At 40.3% G+C, this 23,687-nt stretch overlaps 1 protein-coding gene across 35 annotated transcripts in view; it reads right to left on the bottom strand.

Annotated features, from left to right (window-relative positions):
- CFAP20DC (CFAP20 domain containing) overlaps nucleotides 1-23,687 on the bottom strand; it is a 282,051-nt gene that overhangs the window by 10,373 nt on the left and 247,991 nt on the right. For 21 of the 35 annotated variants that reach the window (XR_014063944.1, XR_014063939.1, XR_014063943.1 and 18 more), the window contains one exon: nucleotides 16,702-17,256. Coding sequence is in view for 26 of the 35 variants with exons in the window: in XM_081524581.1 (XP_081380707.1) it covers nucleotides 17,144-17,256 (113 nt within the window). In the remaining 9 variants the exon portion in view is untranslated. Of the gene's footprint in view, nucleotides 1-3,428; nucleotides 3,555-16,701; nucleotides 17,257-17,283; nucleotides 17,425-23,687 lie in introns of those variants that run through there. The other 14 variants (XM_081524575.1, XM_081524563.1, XM_081524570.1 and 11 more) reach the window with 3 other exon arrangements.

The following is a 23,687-nucleotide window of genomic DNA, read 5'->3' as shown; positions in this document are numbered from 1 at the left end:
GAGCCATGGTAATGAGTGGACAGTGCTGACGGGCAGGCCTTTGTCCCCTCTTACCCCATGTAGCTAGGTGACCTTGGGCAGATTGCATTCTGACTCTGGTCCTCAGGCTTTTGCATTTGCCAAGTGCAGTGTAAGTGGGACTTTCTCCTCAGGGCTAGTGTGACGGTTAAATAATGCAAGCAATGCCTGGTCTGTGGTATTCTCAATGACTGTTTTCTCTATGGTTAAGGTGGTGGAGTGGGGTAGACTTTAATGACACCTTTTTGTCTACGAGGAGGGACAACCTCAGCTTAAAAAAAAAAAGCTGGTGACATCTAATGGAAAACACAGGCTCTGAAGCACCATTTTTGCTGTTATTCTGGAGTATCTAACATGGATACGGGGCGGCGGGGACAGTCACTCGCTGGGCTGTTATTCTGTGGTATCTAATGTGGATACGGGGAGGTGGGGGAGGGAGACATTCACTTGCTGGATTGGTATTCTGCGGTCTCTAACATGGATATGAAGAACTGACTCATTTGAAAAAGTCCCTGATGCTGTGAAAGATTGAAGACAGGAGGAGAAGGGGATGACAGAGGATGAAATGGTTGGATGGCATCACCGACTCAATGGACATGAGTTTGGGTAAAGCCCAGGAGTTGGTGATGGACAGGGAAGCCTGGCGTGCTGCAGTCCATGGGGTCGCAAAGAGTTGGACATGACTGAGTGACTGAACTGAACTGAACCAAACGTGGATCCAGGGGGACATTCACTCGCTGGGCTGTTATTCTTTGGTATCTAATGTGAATACAGGGGAGACATTCACTCGCTGGGCTGTTATTCTTTGGTATCTAACGTGAATACAGGGAAGACATTCACTCGCTGGGCTGTTATTCTGTGGTATCTAATGTGGATACGGGGGGACATTCACTCGCCGGGCTGGGGGAAGCAGCACAGCTGCTAACTCTTTGGTGCAGGATGCTGTGGTTCAGACCGTTTGAAAGGATGGTCTCCCTGCTGGCGAGAGGACTGGGGAGTTGCAGGTTGGGCTGTGGGGCTTAGGCGGCTCTTCCTCTCCCCTAGGGGACTTTCTCAGGCCTGGGGACTCCCCCAGAGTCTCACTGTTTGTCTTGCAGATGGTGAGAAGGGTAACTAAAAGCTTGGGAGCAGCAGTGTTTGGGATTCGGAGATGGGTCTCAGCAAGCAGTTGACTGAGCTGGATGGTAGAGCCAGCAAGCTCCATTCGGGGGGTCCCAGGAAGAACTGGGCTATATTTTGGTCGGTCAAGGTGAGAGGAACAGAGGCTCTGCTACTGTTACTCTGGAGGGGACTAGAGAACTGTGAAATATTTGCATCATCTTAAGAAACACAAGCTGGAATCAAGATTGCCGGGAGAAGTATCAATAAACTCAGATATGCAGATGACACCACCCTTATGGCAGGAAGTGAAGAAGAACTAAAGAGCCTCTTGATGAAAGTGAAAGAGGAGCGTGAAAAAGTTGGCTTAAAGCTCAACGTTCAGAAAACTAAGATCATGGCATCTGGTCCCATCATTTCATGGCAAATAGATGGGGAAACAGTGGGAACAGTGTCAGACTTTATTTTTTGGGCTCCAAAATCACGGCTGATGGTGATTGCAGCCATGAAATTAAAAGACGCTTACTCCTTGGAAGGAAGGTTATGACCAACCTAGATAGCATATTTAAAAGCAGAGACATTACTTTGCCAACAAAGGTCTGTCTAGTCAAGGCTATGGTTTTTCCAGTAGTCATGTATGGATGTGAGAGTTGGATGGTGAAGAAAGCTGAGCGCTGAAGAATTGATGTTTTTGAACTGTGGTGTTGGAGAAGACTCTTGAGAGTCCCTTGGACTGCAAGAAGATCCAACCAGTCCATCCTAAAGGAGATCAGTCCTGGGTGTTCATTGGAAGGACTGATGTTGAAGCTGAAACTCCAATACTTTGGCCACCTCATGCGAAGAGTTGACTCATTGGAAAAGACCCTAATGCTGAGAAGGATTGGGGGCAGGAGGAGAAGGGGACGACAGAGGATGAGATGGCTGGATGGCATCACCGACTCGATGGACATGGGTTTGGGTGGACTCCGGGAGTTGGTGATGCACAAGGAGGCCTGGCGTGCTGTGATTCATGGGGTCGCAAAGAGTCGGACACGACTGAGCGACTGAGCTGAACTGAACTAATACCAATGACAGTGGTGCCAGGTATAGCTTGGAAGGTTTCAGCACTCTTAGAAGTCCAAGTAATTGCTTTATTTATTTATTTTTTTAAATTTATTTTAATTGGAGGCTAATTACTTTACAATATTGTGGTGGTTTTTGCCATACATTCACATGAATCAGCCATGTGTGTACATGTGTTCCCCATCCTGACCCTCCCTCCAAGTAATTGCTTTAAAGTCACCACTTTTAGACTAAAACAGAGTTATTTATATTTCTAATTCTAGACACACCAAGAGAGTTTTCTTTCTACCACGTCCTTACCTTCTTTGCTCAGTTGTGTCTGTCTCTTTACGACCCCATGGACTGTAGCCTGCCAGGCTCCTCTGTCCTTGGAATTCCCCGGGGAAGAATACTGGAGTAGGTAGCCATTCCCTTCTCCAGGGGAATCTTTCCAACCCAGGGATTGAACCCGGGTCTTCTGCATTGCAGGCAGATTCTTTACTGTCTGAGACACCAGGGAAGCCCTATTCATTAGGAGGGCAGTTCAATGAAAGTTCCTTAGCTGTTCTTGAGAGTTAGTGAGAGTGAGTCACTGATTAGGGGTTTGGGCTGGTATCTGAGGATTTCAACATCATTTTAGCTTCAGGACTCACTGAGGAAGGCGTACAACATCATCAGAAGAACTGTGTAGGGTAAATAACTGGAATTTCTCCAGAGATGAGATTCTTGGTTCCAAGAGAGTCTCAGTGAGAACCAGGTTATGCTGCAGAAACAACCCTCAACTCTAAGCTCAAGGCAATGAAGGCTTATTTCTTGCCCTCACTAGCACACTCATAGTCTGTCAAGGACCCGGGCTGACAGACCCATGCAGACCTCCATGCTAGGAAGGCAAGAAAAATACTCAGTGGGAAAGTGATCCATCACTTTTACTTGCAACTCACCAATCAGAAGATGGTTGGATGGCATCACTGACTCAATGGACATGAGTTTGAGCAAGTCTCTGAGAGATGGTGAAGGACAGGGAAGCCCGGCATGCTGCAGTCCATGGGGTTGCAAAGAGTCAGAGTCGGACATGACTCAATGACTAAGTAACGATCAGAAGAGACGAGCTGGTGCCACCTAACCCCAGAGGGACTGGAAGTGCAGCCCTACCATTCTGGGAGGCAAAGAGCTGGATGTATTGGTGAGTTGTATTAGTGACAACAACAGTCCACCCTTCTGCTAGACAAATCTTTGGTCTGTACTCCAACCTGCAGACAAAATACACTCACCTTTTCCCCAGGGAAAACATCCCAAGTCTCATCCTTCAACAGCGTCCAGCTTAAATAGCAGGGTCTTAGGATAATGGGTGTGGTCTCTCTGTCAGGTCCGAATATGCGTTTTGTTAATCTAGAGATCTAGGAATTAAAATGACAAGTTACATATAACACCCGAAATGCACTGGTGGAAGAGGGATAGCATAACTGCAATGATGGTGGAGCAGCTGCTAGTGCATGGCGATTCTGCATTTTGCTGGCAGCCCCTGTCCTGCGAGTGGGGGATCTTCCTTGATTAGGTCTGGATTCTGCTGCTTCCCTGTCCATGTGGATCCATCTTCTGGGAGGTTTTCCTTTACCTTTAATTTCTTTGGCCACCTCTGAAGTAAGCATTGGAGGATGTGTCTCCTTCGGGGCCAAACAGCTTTCTCAGCCTCTTTCCTATCTGAGGAAGACTGGAGGTCAAAGAGTGGTTTTAAACCTTCAACAGTCATAAATGTTTTTACTCCAGACTCCTGCTTTCTCTGGCTATTACAACTCTCTCAAAAACTTAATCAGATTCTTATCTATTTGATTCTGATCAGCTTCATGTCCCATAGTTACACTCACAGTTCTTTTGAAGATGTACCGCTCTTGACTGGGACCTATCGGGCTTGCCTTTCCCATGGCCATTTTATTCTCCTCCTTCCAGGATCCAGGCTGATGGAGAAATCAGCACCTTGAATGTTGGAGTTGCCAGAAAGGGAAGAAGCAAGTGGCAAACTGTGCCAGCTTTTATCTCCCACCTGGAACTGACACACGTCACTTCTGTTCACATTTTATTGGCTAAAGCAAGGCTTGCAGCCATACTTCACTTCCAGCGGGCAGCAGAGTGCAGAGAGAGCTAGCATATGTGTATCAAGTTATTGCAACCTGATGAACATGTAGCTACATAATCAGAAAGTAAGAAGTGACAGTAAAAGGTAAGAGCCAATGATCACTCTAAGTAGGCTAAGTTCAAAGCAGCCAGCATGTTTATGAAACATATAAAGAGTACCCAGGTACCTGTCTTGAAGGTTTTGCATGGGTTAGGTCAAGGTTAGATCAAGGTTATGCTAGTCTCATAACAGAAAGTGTTCCTCTTTATTTTCTGGAAGAGTATATACAAGATTAATATTCTTTCTTTCTTTTAAATATTTGGAAGAAGTCACTAGTGAAGCCAACTGCACTTGGAAGAAGGCCCTCACCAGACACTGAATCTACCAGTATCTTGATCTTGGAATCCCAGCTTCTAGAACTAAGAGAAATAAATGTTTGTTTAAGCTACCCAGTCTATAGTATTCTGTTATAGCAGTCCAAAATGACTAAGTTTTTGTTTGTTTGTTTGTGTTTCTTTTTCTTCTCTTGTTTCTTTTTTTGGAGGCTTTTCAGTTGTTAACAAAGAGAGGCTTGGTCTATAATGAATTAGTCTCAACCATTATTGCAAGTTGAAATCCCCTGGAAGGTTTGAGTAGATGAGTGACCTGATATGTTTTTAAGGGCTCACTCTGGCTGTCATCTTGAAAACAGAATGGTGGTGTTTGCCAGGGCGAGGGGCAAGGCAGGCAGAGCAGTGAGTAGGCTACTGCAGTGAGAACATGACAGAGGACAGTGGTACTGGTGCAGGGTGACAATGGTGACAGTCTCAAAGTGGAGTGTGAGAGAAAGGAGGGAAAGAAGATTCCTTCCAAGTTTTCTGTCTCAGCAACCAGAAGGATGGGTTTGCCATTGTTTGAGACAGGGGAGACTGTGGTTGGAAAAAAATTATGAATGGAGCTTCTCTGGTGAATTTGAATGTTTACATTGGATCAATCAACTCTTTCCATCTTCCCAAGTGACAGATGCAATGTACTTGAGGTATTCATAAAATAGCTTATTTTTTAAAAAGTAATTCATCATACACTACACTGGGTTGGTTCAGTAATGCAAGCTCATTTTGAAGGTGAAGGAAGTCCATTTTCTCTGCTGGAGGCTGTGGAGTGTCCCTCCTGGTGTGTCTAATCCTACTTGGAGATGACATGAAGGCCTTTGTGATCACAAGGCCCAGTTTGAATGGCTCTTATGCCTCTTCCATGACAAGGCCAGAATATAGAACTTGCTTGATTATGGATGTGTCAAAAAAGCTCTATCATATTCTGTTCTGGATACCCAGAGGCTTCTTACAAAGGTGGTGGTGGTGGGGACACCAACTTTAGAAAAGATGTTTCTGAAACTTGAATTTCTTGTATGTGACTGTATCCCTGGTCAGTTATAGTCTTCATGGTGAAAGCAGTGGGAGAAGGTAACGGGCGTGAAGGGGCTGAGGCTGACTCCCAAGATCCCAGAAACCAGCGTGGCTCTTTTCCATTAGCTGTGAAACTGAAAGCTAAATCTGACAGCACCATGTTTCTTGATATTTTCACTCCTCTGAACATGCGAGTTTAACTAAAGATAAGAAATGCTGCGGGTCCTGTTAAACTTACACACTATCTGTTGTGTTATGAATTGAAAGGCGCAATTTCAGAACAAGTGGAGGACTGATTATAAACCATCTTTTAGTGCCAACAAAAAGGTGGGAGCTGAGGATGCCAGGTTACTATAGAAACACCAGGGGGAAGGCAAGAGTAAGAAGGAGGCCTTGAGGAGGAGAAATGGATTTTTGAAAGGATACCTACACTCCATGCCTAACATTTCTCCTTTACAAAAAATGCTCCTAATGCAAAAAACACCTGTAAGCTTAAAATGTATTTAGAATATATAGTACATTTCTCATGCACTGAAAAAAAAATTTAATTGGACTTTTTAAAAAAGTATATGTGCAACAGATAAACAGGAAAAAATATTTTTCAAGCTGCAACCATGGAGATAACATCTACGCAGGAAGCAAGTGAGATGAACACTATCCTCCATTAACAACCAATATGGATTGTGGCCAGCACAACAACCATTGCTGACATGGCGTTGCCCACAGGTGAGGCGTGAGATCTGATGTCAGCCAGTCTTGATAGGTCCCTGTGTTATCACTCAGGAGAGTTCCTGAGCCTGTCTGTGCCTCAGTGTCTCAGTGTCCTAATGTCCTCTGGGTGTCCAGAACAGAATATGATAGAGCTTTTTTGACACATCCATAATCAGTGTCATAATCAGTGTCTCCGTGTCGTAATTTATTAAATGGGCTACTGCCTATTTCAAAGAATTGTTGTAAAGACTGTCATTATCATTCATTATAGCGATTTACTGACATTTGACAAGAGAGTCATTTTCATTCAGAGGTCGTGGTATAAATCCGGGGGCAGAAAAAACTATTGAGCGGTCGGAGTCCAAAGTCTGCCTCAAGGAATTATTAGGTTAGATGAAAGAAAATGGACAGTTTTCCCTTCAGTGTATAATCTGATGGTATTTGTCAAATTCAGATCAGTAGAAATGCTATAGGAATACCATAGGAATGCATTTTAAAAAACCACTGCATTTTGTATATAAACTGGAAACAGTAATTGTTATGATAAGGCTGTAGACATGTGACCATGTGGCAGAGCGATACCAGAACCTTAGGTTGGTCTAGGATTAATCGAGAGATCTTTTAAACGCCCTTTATCACTTCAGGTGGATGAAATTATCATGTCAGAAAGCATTATGAGGAGTTTATTGTACACAGTTTTAGAAGCTGATGTGCACAACTTTTTTTTTTTACAGCTTGGTGTTGGAGATGGAAATAAAACCTGATGGTGCTGGAATTAGCTGGAGAACAGAGAGTCAGGAGAAAAACGGCTTCTCACCCTTACGGGTTTATAACACCCAGTGTGGCATGAAAGTCTTAGTGAAAAGGGTGGCTTAGGGAATTGTGAATTACCTTCCTTCTGTCAGTTGTCAAAGGCAGCAAACACCACCAAAAGAGGTGGAAAGCCATGGGTTTTGGGCTATCAGTATTTCTTTGGTGAACTGTTCTGTAGTATCTGTAACTTGTCATGAAGTTCTATTATAGTTAGAAATTTGGGGAGAAACATATGTAGCAGATGGCTGGCCTTCCAAACAACAAATAAAAGCAAAGCTGAAAATAGTTATATCTATAACTTTTCCACATAATCTTATCCAATTATTAGAACACCTCAGTAATGTGGCCTAAGGGGAAGAAAGCCAGACAGAAATCATACAAAATCTGGACTACAGATTATTAGAGAAATGCAAATCAAAACCACAATGAGGTATCATTTCACACCAGTCAGAATGGCTGCTATCCAAAAGTCTACAAGCAATAAATGCTGGAGAGGGTGTGGAGAAAAGGGAACCCTCTTACACTGTTGGTGGGAATGCAAACTAGTACAGCCACTATGGAGAACAGTGTGGAGATTCCTTAAAAAACTGGGAATAGAACTGCCATATGACCCAGCAATCCCACTGCTGGGCATATACACCGAGGAAACCAGAATTGAAAGAGACGCGTGTACCCCAATGTTCATCGCAGCACTGTTTACAATAGCCAGGACATGGAAGCAACCTAGATGTCCATCAGCAGACGAATGGATAAGGAAGCTGTGGTACATATACACAATGAAATATTACTCAGCCATTTAAAAAAAATACATTTGAATCGGTTCTACTGAGATGGATGAAACTGGAGCCCATTATACAGAGTGAAGTAAGCCAGAAAGAAAAACAACAATACAGTATACTAATGCATATATATGGAATTTGAAAGATGGTAACGATAACCCTATATGCGAGACAGAATAAGAGACACAGATGCATAGAACAATTTTATGGACTCTGAGGGAGAAAGTGAGGGTGGGACGTTCTGGGAGAATAGCATTGAAACATGTATATTATCATATGTGAAACAGAACACCATTCCATGTTCGATGCATGAGACAAATGCTCAGGGCTGGGGCAATGGGATGACCCAGAGGGATGGGATGGGGAGGGAGGTGGGTGGGGGGTCCAGGAAGGGGAACACATGTAAACCCATGGCTGATTCATGTCAATGTATGGCAAAAACTATTACAATATTGTAAAGTAATTAGCCCCCAACTAAAATAAATAAATTTATAAAAAAAAAAAATCTGGACTACAGACTCTGTTTAAACAAATACAGTTTAATTATTTCAATACTCTTCAGATGCCCTTGATAAAATGTGAATTAACAGATAGAATGAGTTGAGCTAGAAAGACTGCTTTGAATAATTCTACACCAACACTCACCATGAAGAACAAAACTAAAAACCTTTAACATACAAGAGCTGTGTGGCTTGAATGGATCATTTCTGAAATCTCTGTTTCACAAAGGAGCTGTTGATTGGCCTTTACTCAGGACTTAAGACTGAAAATACATAATGGGAGTCAATTATTTGGTTCAGATCTGCATTGTTACAAATATTGAATAAATACAGCTTTGAAGAATTTCTGGCATATCCATTTTCCAACTGCATGGTTGCAGGTGTTAAATCTGTAATTGGCATTAGCTTTATTTTCCTCAATTCTCAGGCAATTGTTATTTTCTTTTAAATGGTCTATTTGAGGAGCTGATACTTTCATGCTTTCAGAGTACTGACAAAACACTTTTAAAAGCTTAGTCTCACAGCAAAATATGAAATTCTAACTTATATACATATATATATACATACACCATTCATACTTCTAGGAATGATGCCATAGGTATTGTAATGTATCACCAGATGTTCAAATCTGAAAGCTCCTGGTCCACTAGGATCAGGCATAAATAATAATCACAACAGTGAACACACACTACGTGCCGATTACATGCTAAGTGCCTTTTCATAGGTAGTTCATTTATCTGCATCCATATTGCTGGGGTGAAATAGTCCTTTAAAATTTTAGATAAAACTAACCTACAATCTCACCTCACAAATGGGTGTCACTCCATTTGTGCCCGGCAAAGATTCTTGGGTCAGGACCTATGGTCCTCCAAGTCCCTGTTGAGTTGGTGAGAACTGGTTTATCAACCTCCATTCTTACTTTCCCTTCCCAGTCTTTTCTGCACAGTGTCACCTCACTGTACAGAAATTGCCTTATTTTCTTTACAGTCCAAAGCACCTCCTATTCATTGCTGTGTAAAAAAGACTTTACAAAAGGGTTATGACTATTATAGGAGTGATTTAAGCAAGCTTAAATCCCAGTGCCTCTTCCATAATTCTCACATTGAGAAGTATGCCACATGTACAGAAACACTGAAAGCTACTGCTCTGTATCTTTGCTCAGATTGGGAAAAAGGACATTTTTATGTGGAAGAAAAATGCATCTGACTCACTAAAAGCCACAATTAATGGGAAGATTCTTAAGACTTCTTAACAGTATTTAACTTAATGATACCAAGTCAAGAATGGTTTTGTGGACTGATGGATTCTAGTAATAGAATACACATTCAGACATGTGCACACATAGTAATTTCAAAATCCTAAGACAGAGGTTTCAATGTGGATGGACCTAGAGATTGTCATGCAGAGTGAAGTACGTCAGACAGAGAAAAACAAACATTGTATATTAATGCATCCATGTGGAATCTAGAAAAATGGTACAGAGGATCTTATGTGCAAAACAGAAATAGAGACACAGACATAGAGAACATACATATGGACACCAAGGGGAGCGGAAAAAGGGGAGTGGGATGAAATCGGAGATTGGGATTGACAAATATATATATACACACTATTGACACTATGTATAAAATACATAGCTAATGAGCACCTACTGTATAGCACAGGGACAGTGCTCTGTGGGGTCCTAATGGGAAGGAAATCCATGAGAGGGGATACATATATATGTATGGCTGATTCACTTTGTTGTACAGTAGAAACTAACACAACACTATAAAGCAACTATACTTCAATCAACATTAAAAAAACAAGCAACAAAGATGACACAGGCTCCAATCACTTTCCCGCAGTCACTCAGTAAGCCTTCTGTCCTTTGTTGATTTGGAAGCTGGAACCCAGATAAGGCCATTAACAAAATATATAATCTGACACCAGCAAGCAGAATGAGTCGTTTAGTTTGAAATGTATATAAGACCAGAATGAAGAGAGTCAAGCAAAAAAATGTCGCATCTTCCATTCTGGTGGTTGTCAACCACATGGGCTGAAGCAAGTTTTTAGAACAGTATTAATTTGCCCACAGACGAAATCCACCAAGTGATGGTTAGTTTGTTGACTGAAACTGTCAAAAGCCATTGACACCACACGCCCTTGGGAACCTTTACACTATTCGTCTGGCACCACTGCAAGTAAAGCGGAGATGTAAAAAGGAGAAATGAGGATGGGTCAGGTCTCAGCCTTGGCTGCTTTTAAACAGGTCACAGCCCAGGTTAGAGGAGGTAGGAATCCCCAGGGGTGGGACCCAGGCAGCAGCACTTTTAAGTCTCCAGATAACTGCAACATGCAGGCAAGGATCTTTTCAGAGTAGACTGAAAGTAGCAAGTGGCAAAACATGGAACGATCTCAAAGATTATAGCAGAAATGAAAACAGTTACATCCCTTTTAAACTAAGGCTGTAGACATTGCCAGGGAAACATTATCTGCTAAGCAGAGCAAATTATAACAGGAATCTTCTGGAATTAATTATTATTCTGTTTATCTGGTCTTTGGAGCAACCATAGATTCTTATGTTTAGCTAACAAATGACGCCACCTTTATTTCCCCCTGAAGTCAAACTTCTTTTGATAATGGCAGATGTTCTTGAGAAGTACCTGACCTAAAAGGATTAAAAGCTTTTGAGGGATTTCTTTGGTGGGCCAGGGGCTAAGACTCTGTAATCCCAATGCAGGGGGCCCAAGGTTCGATCCCTGGTCAGGGAATTAGATCCCACACGTCACAACTAAGACTTTGCATGTTGCAACTAAAGATTCCCGCATGCCACAACTAGAAGAATCCATCTGCCTCAGGAAAGCTCGAAGATCTCGCATGCCACAACTAAGACCGGTGCAGCCAAATAAAAATATCAGTATTAAAAAAAAAAGCCTCTTGAACTAAGTGAATTAAAATGTACTATAAGTATGTTGTGCATATCTAGACACCTAGATTAATTTTTAGAAATATTTAGATATCAAAATTCAAAGACAAGAAATTAGGGGTAAAAAGATACTCTGCTTACTAGAATTAGCCCACAATAGGATACTATCAATTTCTTTGACCAGCCAAAGGTTTTAAAGAAAAAGGAAAGCTCTCTTGGATTGAGTTGGCTAAAAAGTTTCTAAGTCTTCAGGGGTTGAAATGTCCAAATCATTTTTTTCATGCAGTAGGAAAAACAAAAGGGGAAATTTTGACTGATTTTCTTTAATTAAGATAATTTTGAGTTTGGGAGCTGAAAAGCAAAACTGGGGATGGTTTTAATCCCACCTGATGATTTACCTACAGATTATTGAATCTCCATTATTAATATAAATTATGTTTCAGAGTGATATATTATCAAAAATAAATGAACAGTAATTTCCTCTCCTAGACTTAAGCCAAATACTCCTTACCGTGTTTATCTCAATTATTAAGGTCCCAAGGGTAACCCTCCCTCCCCCGCCCCATGTCTTTGAAAGTATTATTTACAACAAATGAGAGATAACATTGCTTGATCCATAGGTTAAAATATTGGCAATACTTATTATATTAGGAGTGAGTTTATGTGCTTAAATCTTGCCGGCTTCAGCCTAAACACTGACAGTGATAAGTTAGGCTGATGAAAACCAATCAATACCATCTCCACACTTCACTTCTGTACTGCTTCACAGGATTACAGGTGATTAACTACAGGAGAACATGTCAGGAGTAAAAATTAGTGTTATCTGTGGCCCATGTTTATTGGTTATTTAATCCTTATAAGTCAAATTATTTTGACTTAATGTGATTCTAAATTACTTTATAGCCACCCAAACCAGAACCCAAATATTCATTAAGATGTAAAGCTCCAATATCCATGATGAATGAATTGTAACTTAGATTTATCCTTTGTTGTACGTTAACTGTATCACCTACTGTTAAAAGTGTGTATAATTTAAAATATGAGAGAGAAATTTCTTCATCTTAGGTGACCAAAGTCTCTGGCTGAAGGAAAGCTCAGGCTTCAGCATACCTTCTTTTACATGCCAAGTGAGTCTGGAGAGTGATCTTACAGTGTGGTCAGGGATCTGTGAAATATCTGGGCAACAGAAAAAACAAAAAGCAAAACCCCTACTTTCACTACCAAATTACCCATGTACACTCACACGACCAGCCAACCCACTTGCAGAGGCACACTTCTGGGAGTTCTGGTGGAGTCAGGGCTTGCTGGCATGGGAGAACTGACCTATTGTAGCTTGTCTCAAAGGAGGTTCTGTGGGAGGATCAGCCGTGCTGAGATAGATGCTCTATTGGAAGAGTGTTCTGAGGACAGAAGAGTTTGAACATATTCCACTCCTCCTTGGACATTCCCTATGCTTGTTAGATTATTACAGCCACTGAGACTTTCTCCAGTAAAGACCAACGATCCATTTCTACTTCTCCAGTATTTTCCAACATTGTGTGACCATGGGCTTCTTCCTCTCTGCCAAGACATTTATTCACATCGAATGGAATTTGTTTCTTGGAACACACTTTAAGAAATGCTGATCCTGGAAGTGTAAAAAGGCCATACTATGGAAGGAAGAAAGAATCTGCATAAACAAAAGAGAAGAAAACCCTGAGAACAGAGAACCCAAACTCCCGACAGACTCTAGTGTCCCCTGGTGGCCACTGTACAGTAACTGTGAGGTCCACCTGTCATTTGAACCATCTGAATTCCCTCAGTGGGAAAAGAACTGCATTTTACGTGAGAAGTCGAGGATTCCATTCTCCCTCCACAAATTGCCTTTGGATAATTAACTTTCCAATATGAACCTCACTTTTCTCAATTATAAAATCAGAGTTCAAAGAAATGATCTTGATTATCCTTTCTAGGCCCAATTAGATGATTCTATCTCAACTAGTATAATGGGAAAAAAAGAGAAAATAGGATTTGCTTGACAAGAATTCTCCTTATGATCAACTTTTCTTCAATGCAAAATGAATGATGTATGAAATGGAAATCCTAAAGCACAACCATATGTGGATAGGTGATGCTTAAACCTCATTATTCTGGCCATTTTGATTGGTGATTGAGAGTCACAGGAGGCAACCTGGGATAAACCTAGTTTTAATACTGTACTTGCTGTCATTAAACAGCTTTTTAAAAAAGAACAACCCAGAATCTTTCAGCAGCTATATCTTTAATTAAAGCCAAAGGGCAACTTTAAAATTAGTTCTTTTAATTAACTGTCCTTCGGGGTGTACAATCTGTCACTACACTATTCTTGGGTATTAAACAGTTTGTACTTTGGAAAAAAAATCAAGATGTCGTTGAAATGACTGATTCAAATGAAGCTAATCTAAAAATATGGAGAAGAAATACAATGGGGCAAATTATGCAAGATTATCTATGTATTTTGCATATGCCAATATTTTTCCTTTAATAGAAAATAAAATTAAGAGAAAAACTATAATTGCCAGAGAAGCTAAATCATTGATTTGATGCCACAAATCAGCTGACAGTTAATTTTCTATAATTCTTGCGCTTTGTGATTAAATAATAATGTAGATATTGAAGACTTAAAGCTGCTTGCAAGTTGCACCCCAAATTAAATGAAACAAGAAACTAAATTAGTCCTCAAATTGATACCAAATTATCTTAAGATGTATTTCCATATTGAATCAAACTATTTCTTTCAGAATCCATTTGCAGGAGTTTCAGATATAATGTTCACAACACATTTGATGAGCAAAGTAGAAATCCAGGTCTTAAAAATGGAAACTAATCATGTAAAGTTTTCCTCACTGCTACATGTGATTAGGCAAACCTGTCCTCTCATCACCCTGGATCTAATATACAACAGTGGCGCTCAAGCACTGACTACACATTCAAATTGCCAGGGGAGGTTTTAAAAGTTTCCAATGCCCAGGTTGCACCCAAGACCAACTGAACAAAACATTCTGGGGGTCGAACCTAGGTATCAATATTTTTATAAAATTCTCAAGAAATTCTCATATGCAGCAAAATTTGATAGGTGAAGCCATATAGCCCAAACAATGAATTTCCAAGTAAACTGGATGTACCATTTTGGTTTAAAACTGGCAACATGGGGGCACATCTATTTCTATTTTTCAATTCTTCTATAGAAATCTTGTCAATAGAAATTGAAGCCACTCTTTTTAAACAAAGTGAAAAAAGTGGAATATATGACCTTGTAGTAGATAACTTTTGGAGCATCTGCTTGGTTCATCAGAAACTCCTTAACTGCCTTTCTCCACCATCCACAGAAGAGGGTTCTTGACAGCCACTGGACCAAAGTGACCCAGTTGGAATCCCAAATCTGGGATAGTTGAATTGAAACTGCAAGTTAATATTTCTGTGTGGTTGGATATATGGGCTCTGGTTCATGAAGTGTTCCTGGGAGTGGGCTGAATTGCTGAGAAAATTTCAGGTAGAGAACAGAGAGAAGAGATGGGCAAAATGGATGAGAAGTGAGCCACAGAGACATTTTAATTTTTAATTTATTTTGAATGTCGTTTTTTAAAAAAGATAGTCTTTTTAACAGCAAGTTTTTAACAAAATTGAGAGGAAGGTTAAGAGATTTACCATACATCCCCTCTCCCTATGCATATGTAGTTTCCCCCATTATCAACATCACTCACCAGAATGGTGCTAAAATGACACATCATAATAACCCAAAGTCCACAGCATTATAGTTCACTCTTGGTGTTGGCCATTTTCTGGATTTGACCACGTGTATAATGATATATACCTATCATTGTAATATCATACAGAATAGTTTCACCGCCCTAAAAATTTCTCTGCTCTCTATTCATAACCAAGAAACAAAATTTTTAGACACTCAGGGTAGACATCTGTCGTTTTTGCCTGCTTGGTGTCCCTCTCCAATTTTTAACAGGGCCCTCTTCTTTGGGGACTACCTAGTTTCCATTCCATGTGGTCCTGGGGAAAACTGACAAGTCAGTTGAGAGACTCAAGGCAGAGTCTCAAGGCAGAAAGAGGTGGCACTGTCATCCTGGTGACCATCATCGAGAGAAACTGTTAGTTTATACTATAGGATTCCCAGAGCTTCCTGATTCCCGTGCCTCCTGCAGTCTGATTGTTCAACAAGTCTTTGGATTCTGGGATCAAGGGTATCTGTTGCTTGCAGTTCCAGAACCCCAACATAGCTTTCTAGGTCCTAGCTTGAGTCCACTCAGAGGCTTTACAACATTCTGTTAGAGGCTCATGAGGCACTCTTGTATCCTTAATTACTTTCACCTCCTGATTTTTCGATATTTGCAACTTCACGTCTCAACTAGTATGGAATTTTGATTGACTCTTCTATTTATGTGGATGATCCTGATACTCATGAAAGCAGTAATAAGGCTTTCCAAGTTCTTCTCCGATCTTCAAGGTCACAACCAACTCTTTTTATCGTTCTGAATGTTTTCTGAAGCTGTAGTTAATTTTGGCATTTTGTAAGTATGAAGACTTTGAAGAAAGATTCAAAACAAAGGTATTCTTTATGAATTAATAAAAGCTTACCAAATACCAACATGGTTCTAAATAATGTATAATCCTTTGAACAGGAGCCCAAATCTACTTCTGAAAAAAAAGAGCTCTTATTTCCTTTATCAAGGAACATTAAATGAAATTATAGTATTGCCATTAAATCCAACTGTACACCAATAATTTTTCATTTCCAATGGTACCCTTCATTATAAAATTTTTATTAACTAACAAAATATGCCAGCTAATACAGTAAGTTATTTCCTTGAACTCAGTATTTATATATTTGGCACACAATTCAAGGCTAGTCTACTCAAATTCAGGAAGCATGTGATTTTTTTCCTTGTGATGGAATGAGCAGAGTTACAATGGCATAGTCTTAAAGACCAAAGGAAGTCTCCTCCATTTCTCCAGGTCCAAGTCACAGAAGTGGTAATGTATGTAGAGTGTTCACATGGGTGGCTTCTTACTAAATATGGATCCATAGAGCTAGATTTGCATCATGTTATAAGAATTCATAGATAATTTTTTAAAAAGCACAGAGCTGAGCAGCTGAAGTTATTAACAATGCTATGATCTTTGGCAAACTATAGATGAAGTATAATGAAATGGAAATTGTGGGGCCAGTGCCAATAAAATATGATCATAAAGTCTAATTCACAGTAATTACTTTTCTAGAAGTCTAAGGAAAAGTAAATACCATCTAGGAATATTCTGGCAAAGAAAGTGGGTTAAATAAAAAGAAGCAGTTTAAAAGGCATTCTTCTGACCATCATATTTTATTAATACAAATAGGTAATAAAAGAAAATGTATCTTTTAAACAAGAATACGTTTTCTGTGTATCAAGCCATCATTTACATATTAACACTGCAAAAATTTGAATAACTCTTAATTCATTTACATAAAAGTATATGAAGTAAATAGAATTATATATAGGATGAGAACCAACAAATAAGAAATAATTCAAAGTCCTACAATCTTGTCTCTGTATTAACTCCTTCACAGTTCTAAAAAGTCACACCCATCTACATAAAGAATGTATGCATCCTAACATTGAACATTATGTACAAACTGACTTCATCTCTCTTAGTTCTTTCGGATCCTGTAGGCCTGCCGGAGACACACTTGTGATGCCAACTTAACAGAATCAGAGCTGCTATCCTGCTCCACCTGGAGCGGCCATCCTTGGCCCTGGAAGCAGGCGTTATACCAACTCGTAGTACTTCCCAGTCTGGGGATCAAAGTAACAGTTCAAACATGGGTCATACAGCAGAGTCAGCACTTCCTCATCCTCTTCCGCACTCAGCTCCTCTTCACCTGTGGGGACGGGAAGCACAGTCATGTTAGCTGCTGGCCTGGCCAGGAATTCTTAAACTGCCACAGAGAAGGGCAAGGGAGCAGGAATCACCATTTGTCTTGGAGGACTGTCCTTGTGTGGCTGGGACATCAATGCTGGGAAGCAGGAACGCTGAAGATGTGATGGCTCTATACTTGCCGTGTAAGATAGAGAAGAAACGGTGATCAGAGGGACCAGATTCACTATAAAGCACAAGAAAAATGAGCGTGCAGAAGTGGCAGGGAGGAGAAAGGACTAAGGAAGAGGGTCAAAGGACTAAAGAGTTATGCTAATTAAGGTTGAACAGGATTCAAAATTTGATTATCTTTGATTATCTCAGCTCTAGCCTTCTTCATGGGCCAGAGCTGCAGAAATGCCAAACAGTGCAAATGAAGTGATACAGTAAAGAGCTTAATCCCCATTCATATATCCTAAAAAGGCTACCACAGAAACATGAATTAAAATAACGTTTAGAAATATAAGCTATGCAAAGCAAAGAACACATGAAGAAAACAATGTCAGATGATCTGTAATTTTATTAGTGGTAGCAAGATCTGTCAAATTTGCTGGGAAAACGAACATGTCAATTTTTTTTTCCCTGTGATAATTATTTAGATGATTTTGGTGTAGAGAATGCCTACTGCCTAAGTCATTAGCAAGGTTTGGTTGGTTTTCAACAAATGAAAAAAAAAACCAAAACCAAAAGGCTGTTTTACTAAAATGTTACCTGAGCACCTTATACGTGCCCAGTGCTGTGCTCAGCACTTGTGTACCTTATGCCATCACCAGCAAGCGAGTGCCCTCTGGACTTCTCAAAATGCACAGGATAGGAATTTGGAGGCTGGGAGAGCAAGACTTCCCTCAGCTGGAGACTCCCAGGGCAGGCTTAGGAAGGAGGAGGTGATGAAGACACTACCCCTCTCTTTTTTCTTAGCATGGGCTACTACGGACCAAAGAAAACCAAACCTTTGGCCTGCAAGCTCATCTGGTCAGCTTTGGGTAGGGCTTGGACGGTGGGCATGGGCAGGGCTGGCCTGTCATAGAGACTCCGTAAATACTGAGCCCTTTTTGAAAGGGTGAATCAGTAACTGAAACAAAATCTGTGGTCTTAAGTGTCACTGCCCATGAAACAAAAGCGGCTACTAAAGATCATTAACTGGGTGTGGCTAAGAGCACCCCTGGGCTCTGGAATCCAAGGAACCTGGGGATGGATGGGAGAGCGCTGTTCACCACCTGAATGCCCTTCAGCTGGTGACAGGTTATTTTACCTTACTGAACCTTCTTTTGCTCATTTATAAAATGGGAATAACTCTATTTCACAGTTTTGTGGGTGAAGTTGGATGCTGGATAATATGTATAACAAGAACAAAGTAGTTGTTCAATAAAAGATCACTACTATTAAGGATAGTAATAAATGCAATAAGTCATAAACTATAGGCTACAGAGTTTTAAATAACCGAGAACAGCATTGATAAAGCTTAAATAGAAAGGAAAGTCTTCACAGAGACAGGCAGCATGACATTTAGACAATGAAGTCAGGCATGTCTGGGTCCAAATCCCATTTCTACCACATCACAGCTGTGGGGCATTGGGAAAATTCACTACTCAGCCTCAGTTTCCTCATATGTAAAGTAAGGATAGTAATAGTGCCTGTTACACTACCTATGAGAACTAAATAACACTTGGCACACACACAGTTATAATCATTATGGAAAACGTAAGACATGAGAGGGATGTGTTCATTTATAGCTCAACTCCCTACTCCTAAGCTGTATCTATCTTACTTTTTACTACTAAAGAGAAAAAAAAGTTTGAATGAAACACAAAACCCCCTACTAGTTTTATGTGTTAGTTGCTTAGTCGTGTCTGACTCTTTGTGACCCCATGGACTGTAGCCTGCCAGGCTCCTTTGTTCATGTGATTCTCCAGGCAAAAATATTGGAGTGGGTTGCCATGTCTTCCTTCAGGGGATCTTTCTGATTCAGGCAACAAACCTGGGTCTCCAACATTGCAGGCAGATTCTTTACCATGTGAGCCACCAGGGAAGCCCTACTAGTTTTATACAAGGTATTACAACCAATTCAGCTTTAAATAAAAAGCTCTTATACCAAAAATCATGTATTTTTCAAAAAAGTAAAATAACACTCTTTTTTCCCATCAGGTGTGATAGTAAAACCACATATCACTAAGGTAAATAATTATAAGTCAAATTATCTCGAAGACCTGCCATCTGATGTCTCGTTTTTACTGTCTCAAATGTTGGGGGAAAGTCTGACCTCTGGCACATAAGAGTTATACACTATATAATTGTTTAGTGCATTCTGTGCTTGCAGTTTCCAAAAAGATAAAATTTTAAGCTGGTGTTATCAAATTAGAAAACTCAAAACATTTTACAATTAGTCAGGAATCTTTCAAGATGAAAATAACCATTGTAATGGGCCATGGGTCTTTATCTCCCAAGTGCAAATGGATCAAGGTGGACCCAATCCATTAGTAGAGATTTGGCTACATAATGCATGCAAACTGAAGCAGTAACTGTTATATAAATGCATTTGTTCCAATAAATATCACTATAGAACTGGCATTTCATGCATTATAACCATGGGTCTAAGAGAGGTTTTGTGGCTTTTAGTTCAAAAGCTTTCAGTTCAGTCACTTAGTCATGTCCGACTCTTTGGGACCCCATGGACTGCAGCATGCCAGGCTTCCCTGTCCATCACCAACTCTGGAGTTTACTCAAGCTCATGTCCATTGAGTTGGTGATGCCATCCAACTATCTCATCCTCTGTCGTCCCCTTCTCCTCTCGCCTTCAATCTTTCCCAGCATCAGGATCTTTTCAAATGAGTCAGTTCTTCAAATCAGGTGGCCAAAGTATTGGAGTTTCAGCTTCAGCATCAGTCCTTCCAGTGAATATTCAGGACTGATTTCCTTTAGTATGGGCTGATTGATATCTTTGCAGTCCAAAGGACTTTCAAGAGTCTTCTTCAACACCACAGTTCAAAAGCATCAACTCTTTGGTGCTCAGTTTTCTTTATAGTACAACTCTCACATCCATACATGACTACTGGAAAAATCACAGGTTTGACTAGATGGACCTTTGTTGGCAAAGAAATGTCTGTCTCTGCTTTTTAATATGCTGTCTATGTTGGTCATAGCTTTTCTTCCAAGGAGCAAGCATCTTTTAATTTCATGGCTGCAGTCAAACATCCGCAGTGATTTTGGAGCCCCCAAAAATAAAGTGTCTCACTGTTTCCATTGTTTCCCCATCATTTGCCATGAAGTGATGGGACCGGATGCCATAATCTTAGTTTTCTGAATGTTGAGTTTTAAGCCAACAAAAGCTTTAAATGGGTGAATTTTAAAACTCTACCAACAATGACATTCATACAAAAATTGGGTGATATTATGTATACTTTTATACTGAAATAAGTGTTTTAAACTTGCATAAAAGGTTTTTTTTTCATTATAACTTAATTTTCAAAGCCTCCAACTTATATCATTTTGCCATTATAATCTCTATGTAATGAAATTATCATATTGTTAAGCAATTACCAGTATGATGTCAAGCAATGGGAAATGTTTTGAAAGGTAATTATTGTGCATGGGTATAGGGTAATTTTCAATTATATTCTTGGATAGTGTATAGTTTGTTTTTCTCCCAAATGCTAAATTGCTCTATTTAAAGACTGGCTACAGAAACTCTAAAAGGACAAATTAAGAAATAAAACCATTCTGTGCTACCAGACTAAGAGCATCTGGACAGGGGTCCAAATTACGTTTTTACTCCTCTTCACATAATGAAGCCATTACTAGTGAACTAAAATTGCCTTTCAGATAATAATATATTTACAAACTTTCAGCTTCATCCACTTTGAAGTCGGTTAACAGCAATAACAGAAGGAAAACCAACGGAGCCAGACCAAACACAGCAATATCAGCTGCCCTCCCCTTGGTTAGATCAATGTGAGCAAATAATTCCTCTAGCTCACCTTCTGAAAGTCAATTAATATAAATGCTTAATTATCTATATTTGAGGTATTTTAACTGTAGATAATAGAAAAACCTATATGCACAAGCTCAGTCTTCAAGCCTGAAAATAAATGATGTGGCACCAGTTTATCAGATTTAAAATCTCAGAGTCAAGACATTATACTTGATTTTCGATTTTCTGACGCTGGCGTCTAGAATTTTTTTTTTTTTTTACAAGTTAATGCATTTTCTCTCTTATAGATCTCGAGAACTGATTGTATTTTTATGTGCATACCAATACACTATAGTTTAGACAATTCAATGGTGGGGGACCACCACTGGGAACAGGCAGCCTCAGGGTCAATAAAGATGACATTTTAGATACGATTCTGCTGAGGATCAGGTGCTGGCAAACTCTTCCATCAACTTCTGTCACAATAGGGCAGAATTAACTTTCACTAAAACCCGAGAAAGTGAACTGTTGCGATCTGCTTCTCAGCAAACTTGTGCCCTCAAATGAGAGAAAGGTAAATGGCCAAAAATGCGATAAAAAGATGAAAAGGTACTTGCTTCTATTAGCAAGCTGTATTATCTTTTTGGGAAGGCAAATGATATGCCAACATTATAGTTCTGGTTTCATTTGGGAAATAAGTACATCACTCCTTTTGTAAAATCTGGTGGCTATAGTTCACTTGGAACATGCCATTTAAAACAACCAGTTGAAGAATTTGGATGATTACTTAGGAATTCCTGCAATTTCATTCTTTCCAGGTAGTCTCTAATTATAAATGTGATTCAAATGTGAACTTGTGTATCAAAGCACCATGTTGTCATCTTAAACTTAACATAATGTGACATGTCAATTATATAGTAATAAAGCTGGAGAAAACCTCACAAAACATATATGCACTTGTAAATGTGTGACTTACCACTCTGAATGCTTTCTGTTGCAAGTGAAGGAAGGTCCCTAGTCAGACTATTGAGCTCTGAAGCCTACAAATCCCATAGGGTCTCCAGTGCCTGATTTTAGACAAGGTGGCAGCACTGCAGACGGGGAAATGCATCTCAATTCCAGCAATGGAATTGAGGACCACACACCCTGGGTCAAGACCCTTCTGTTGTACACTTGGGGAACAATTAGGTGTGGGTGGTTCTGGACGAGGGAGAGAGTCTCAGATACCCATTGGTGTGTCCACTTCTCTACTGGAGGGTTCACATCCAGTGTGCCACAAAAGAAGACATTTCTTTGTATAGTGACTGCCCCCCCTCTAATCACAGGAAAATTGGACAGAGCGCTGGGCACAAAGCAGGTGCTTAATTAATGCTGGCTTCTATTAGTACTCTGATTGCCAATATTGCTTTTTTTGGCAGAGGGTGGGGGGAAGTTCTCCTTTGCATTTTAAATAAATCTTCAAGATATAAGGAAGATCCAAAGAGTAGACCAAGTGATCCTCCTGTTTCCCATAAGCAGAAGATGCACTCATTCTACTCATCAAGCATTTATGGAGTGTTCACAATGTCCTATGGCTTCCCTGGTGGTTTAGATGGTAAAGAATTTGACTGCAATGCAGGAGACCCAGGTTCAATCCCTGGGCTGGGAAGATCCCCTGGAGAAGGAAATGGCAATACACTCCAATATTCTTGCCTGGAGAATCCCATGCACAGAAGAGCCTGGTGGGCTACAGTCCATGGTACCCCAAAGAGTTGGACATGACTGAGCGACTAACCCATGTGCCATGTCAAAAACTGTGGGTACCATGGTTGTTCAATGAGGCAAGATTTCTGGTGAGATAACTAATAAAACAGATTTTGGAAGATTGTTTTTAAACTCAAAGTATTAGGTAAATGTCAAATAAACTTCATGGTGGGAAATAGGACTATGAAAGGATTCCTCTGTTGGACCCAGGACAGGCAGCCATGCTCCCCTCTCTCTGGGTAGCTGTGAGGTGTCATGAGATTTCCATAAATTCTTTACCAGTAATTTGGATATTATATGCATAAAATAAGCATGCATGCGTGCTAATTCGCTTCAGTTGTGTCCGACTCTTTGCGACCCTATGAATTGTAGCCCACTAAACTCCTCTGTCCATGGGATTCTCCAAGCAAGAATACTAGAGTGGGTTGCCATTCCCTTCTCCAGAGGATCTTCCTGACCCAGGGATTGAACCTGCGTCTCTTGAGGCTCCTGCATTGCAGGCAGATTCTTAACTGCATCTGCTGCCTATTTGTGACTCATGAAAGAATAATTAATGTTCATAAAGGAACATCTTCTGTGGCTCTGCTGAACAAAAGGTACAAGGATGTTATTTTCATGAGAGCCTGGCAACTCTAAAAGGTCTTCACTCAAAATCCACGCAAACTGTAAAAAAGGTTTACAGGCCTGAAGAGAGAGGCATTATTATTCCATTTTGGAGCTGGTAAGCATGAATAATTTAAGGGTCA

Source organism: Giraffa tippelskirchi, chromosome 9 (genome assembly GCF_054371585.1).
Source record: "Giraffa tippelskirchi isolate mGirTip1 chromosome 9, T2T-mGirTip1v1.2.pri, whole genome shotgun sequence".
Classification (NCBI taxonomy): domain Eukaryota; kingdom Metazoa; phylum Chordata; class Mammalia; order Artiodactyla; family Giraffidae; genus Giraffa; species Giraffa tippelskirchi.
The sequence above is the reverse complement of the archived record's forward strand: the minus strand, read 5'-3'. Positions and strand labels throughout refer to the sequence as shown.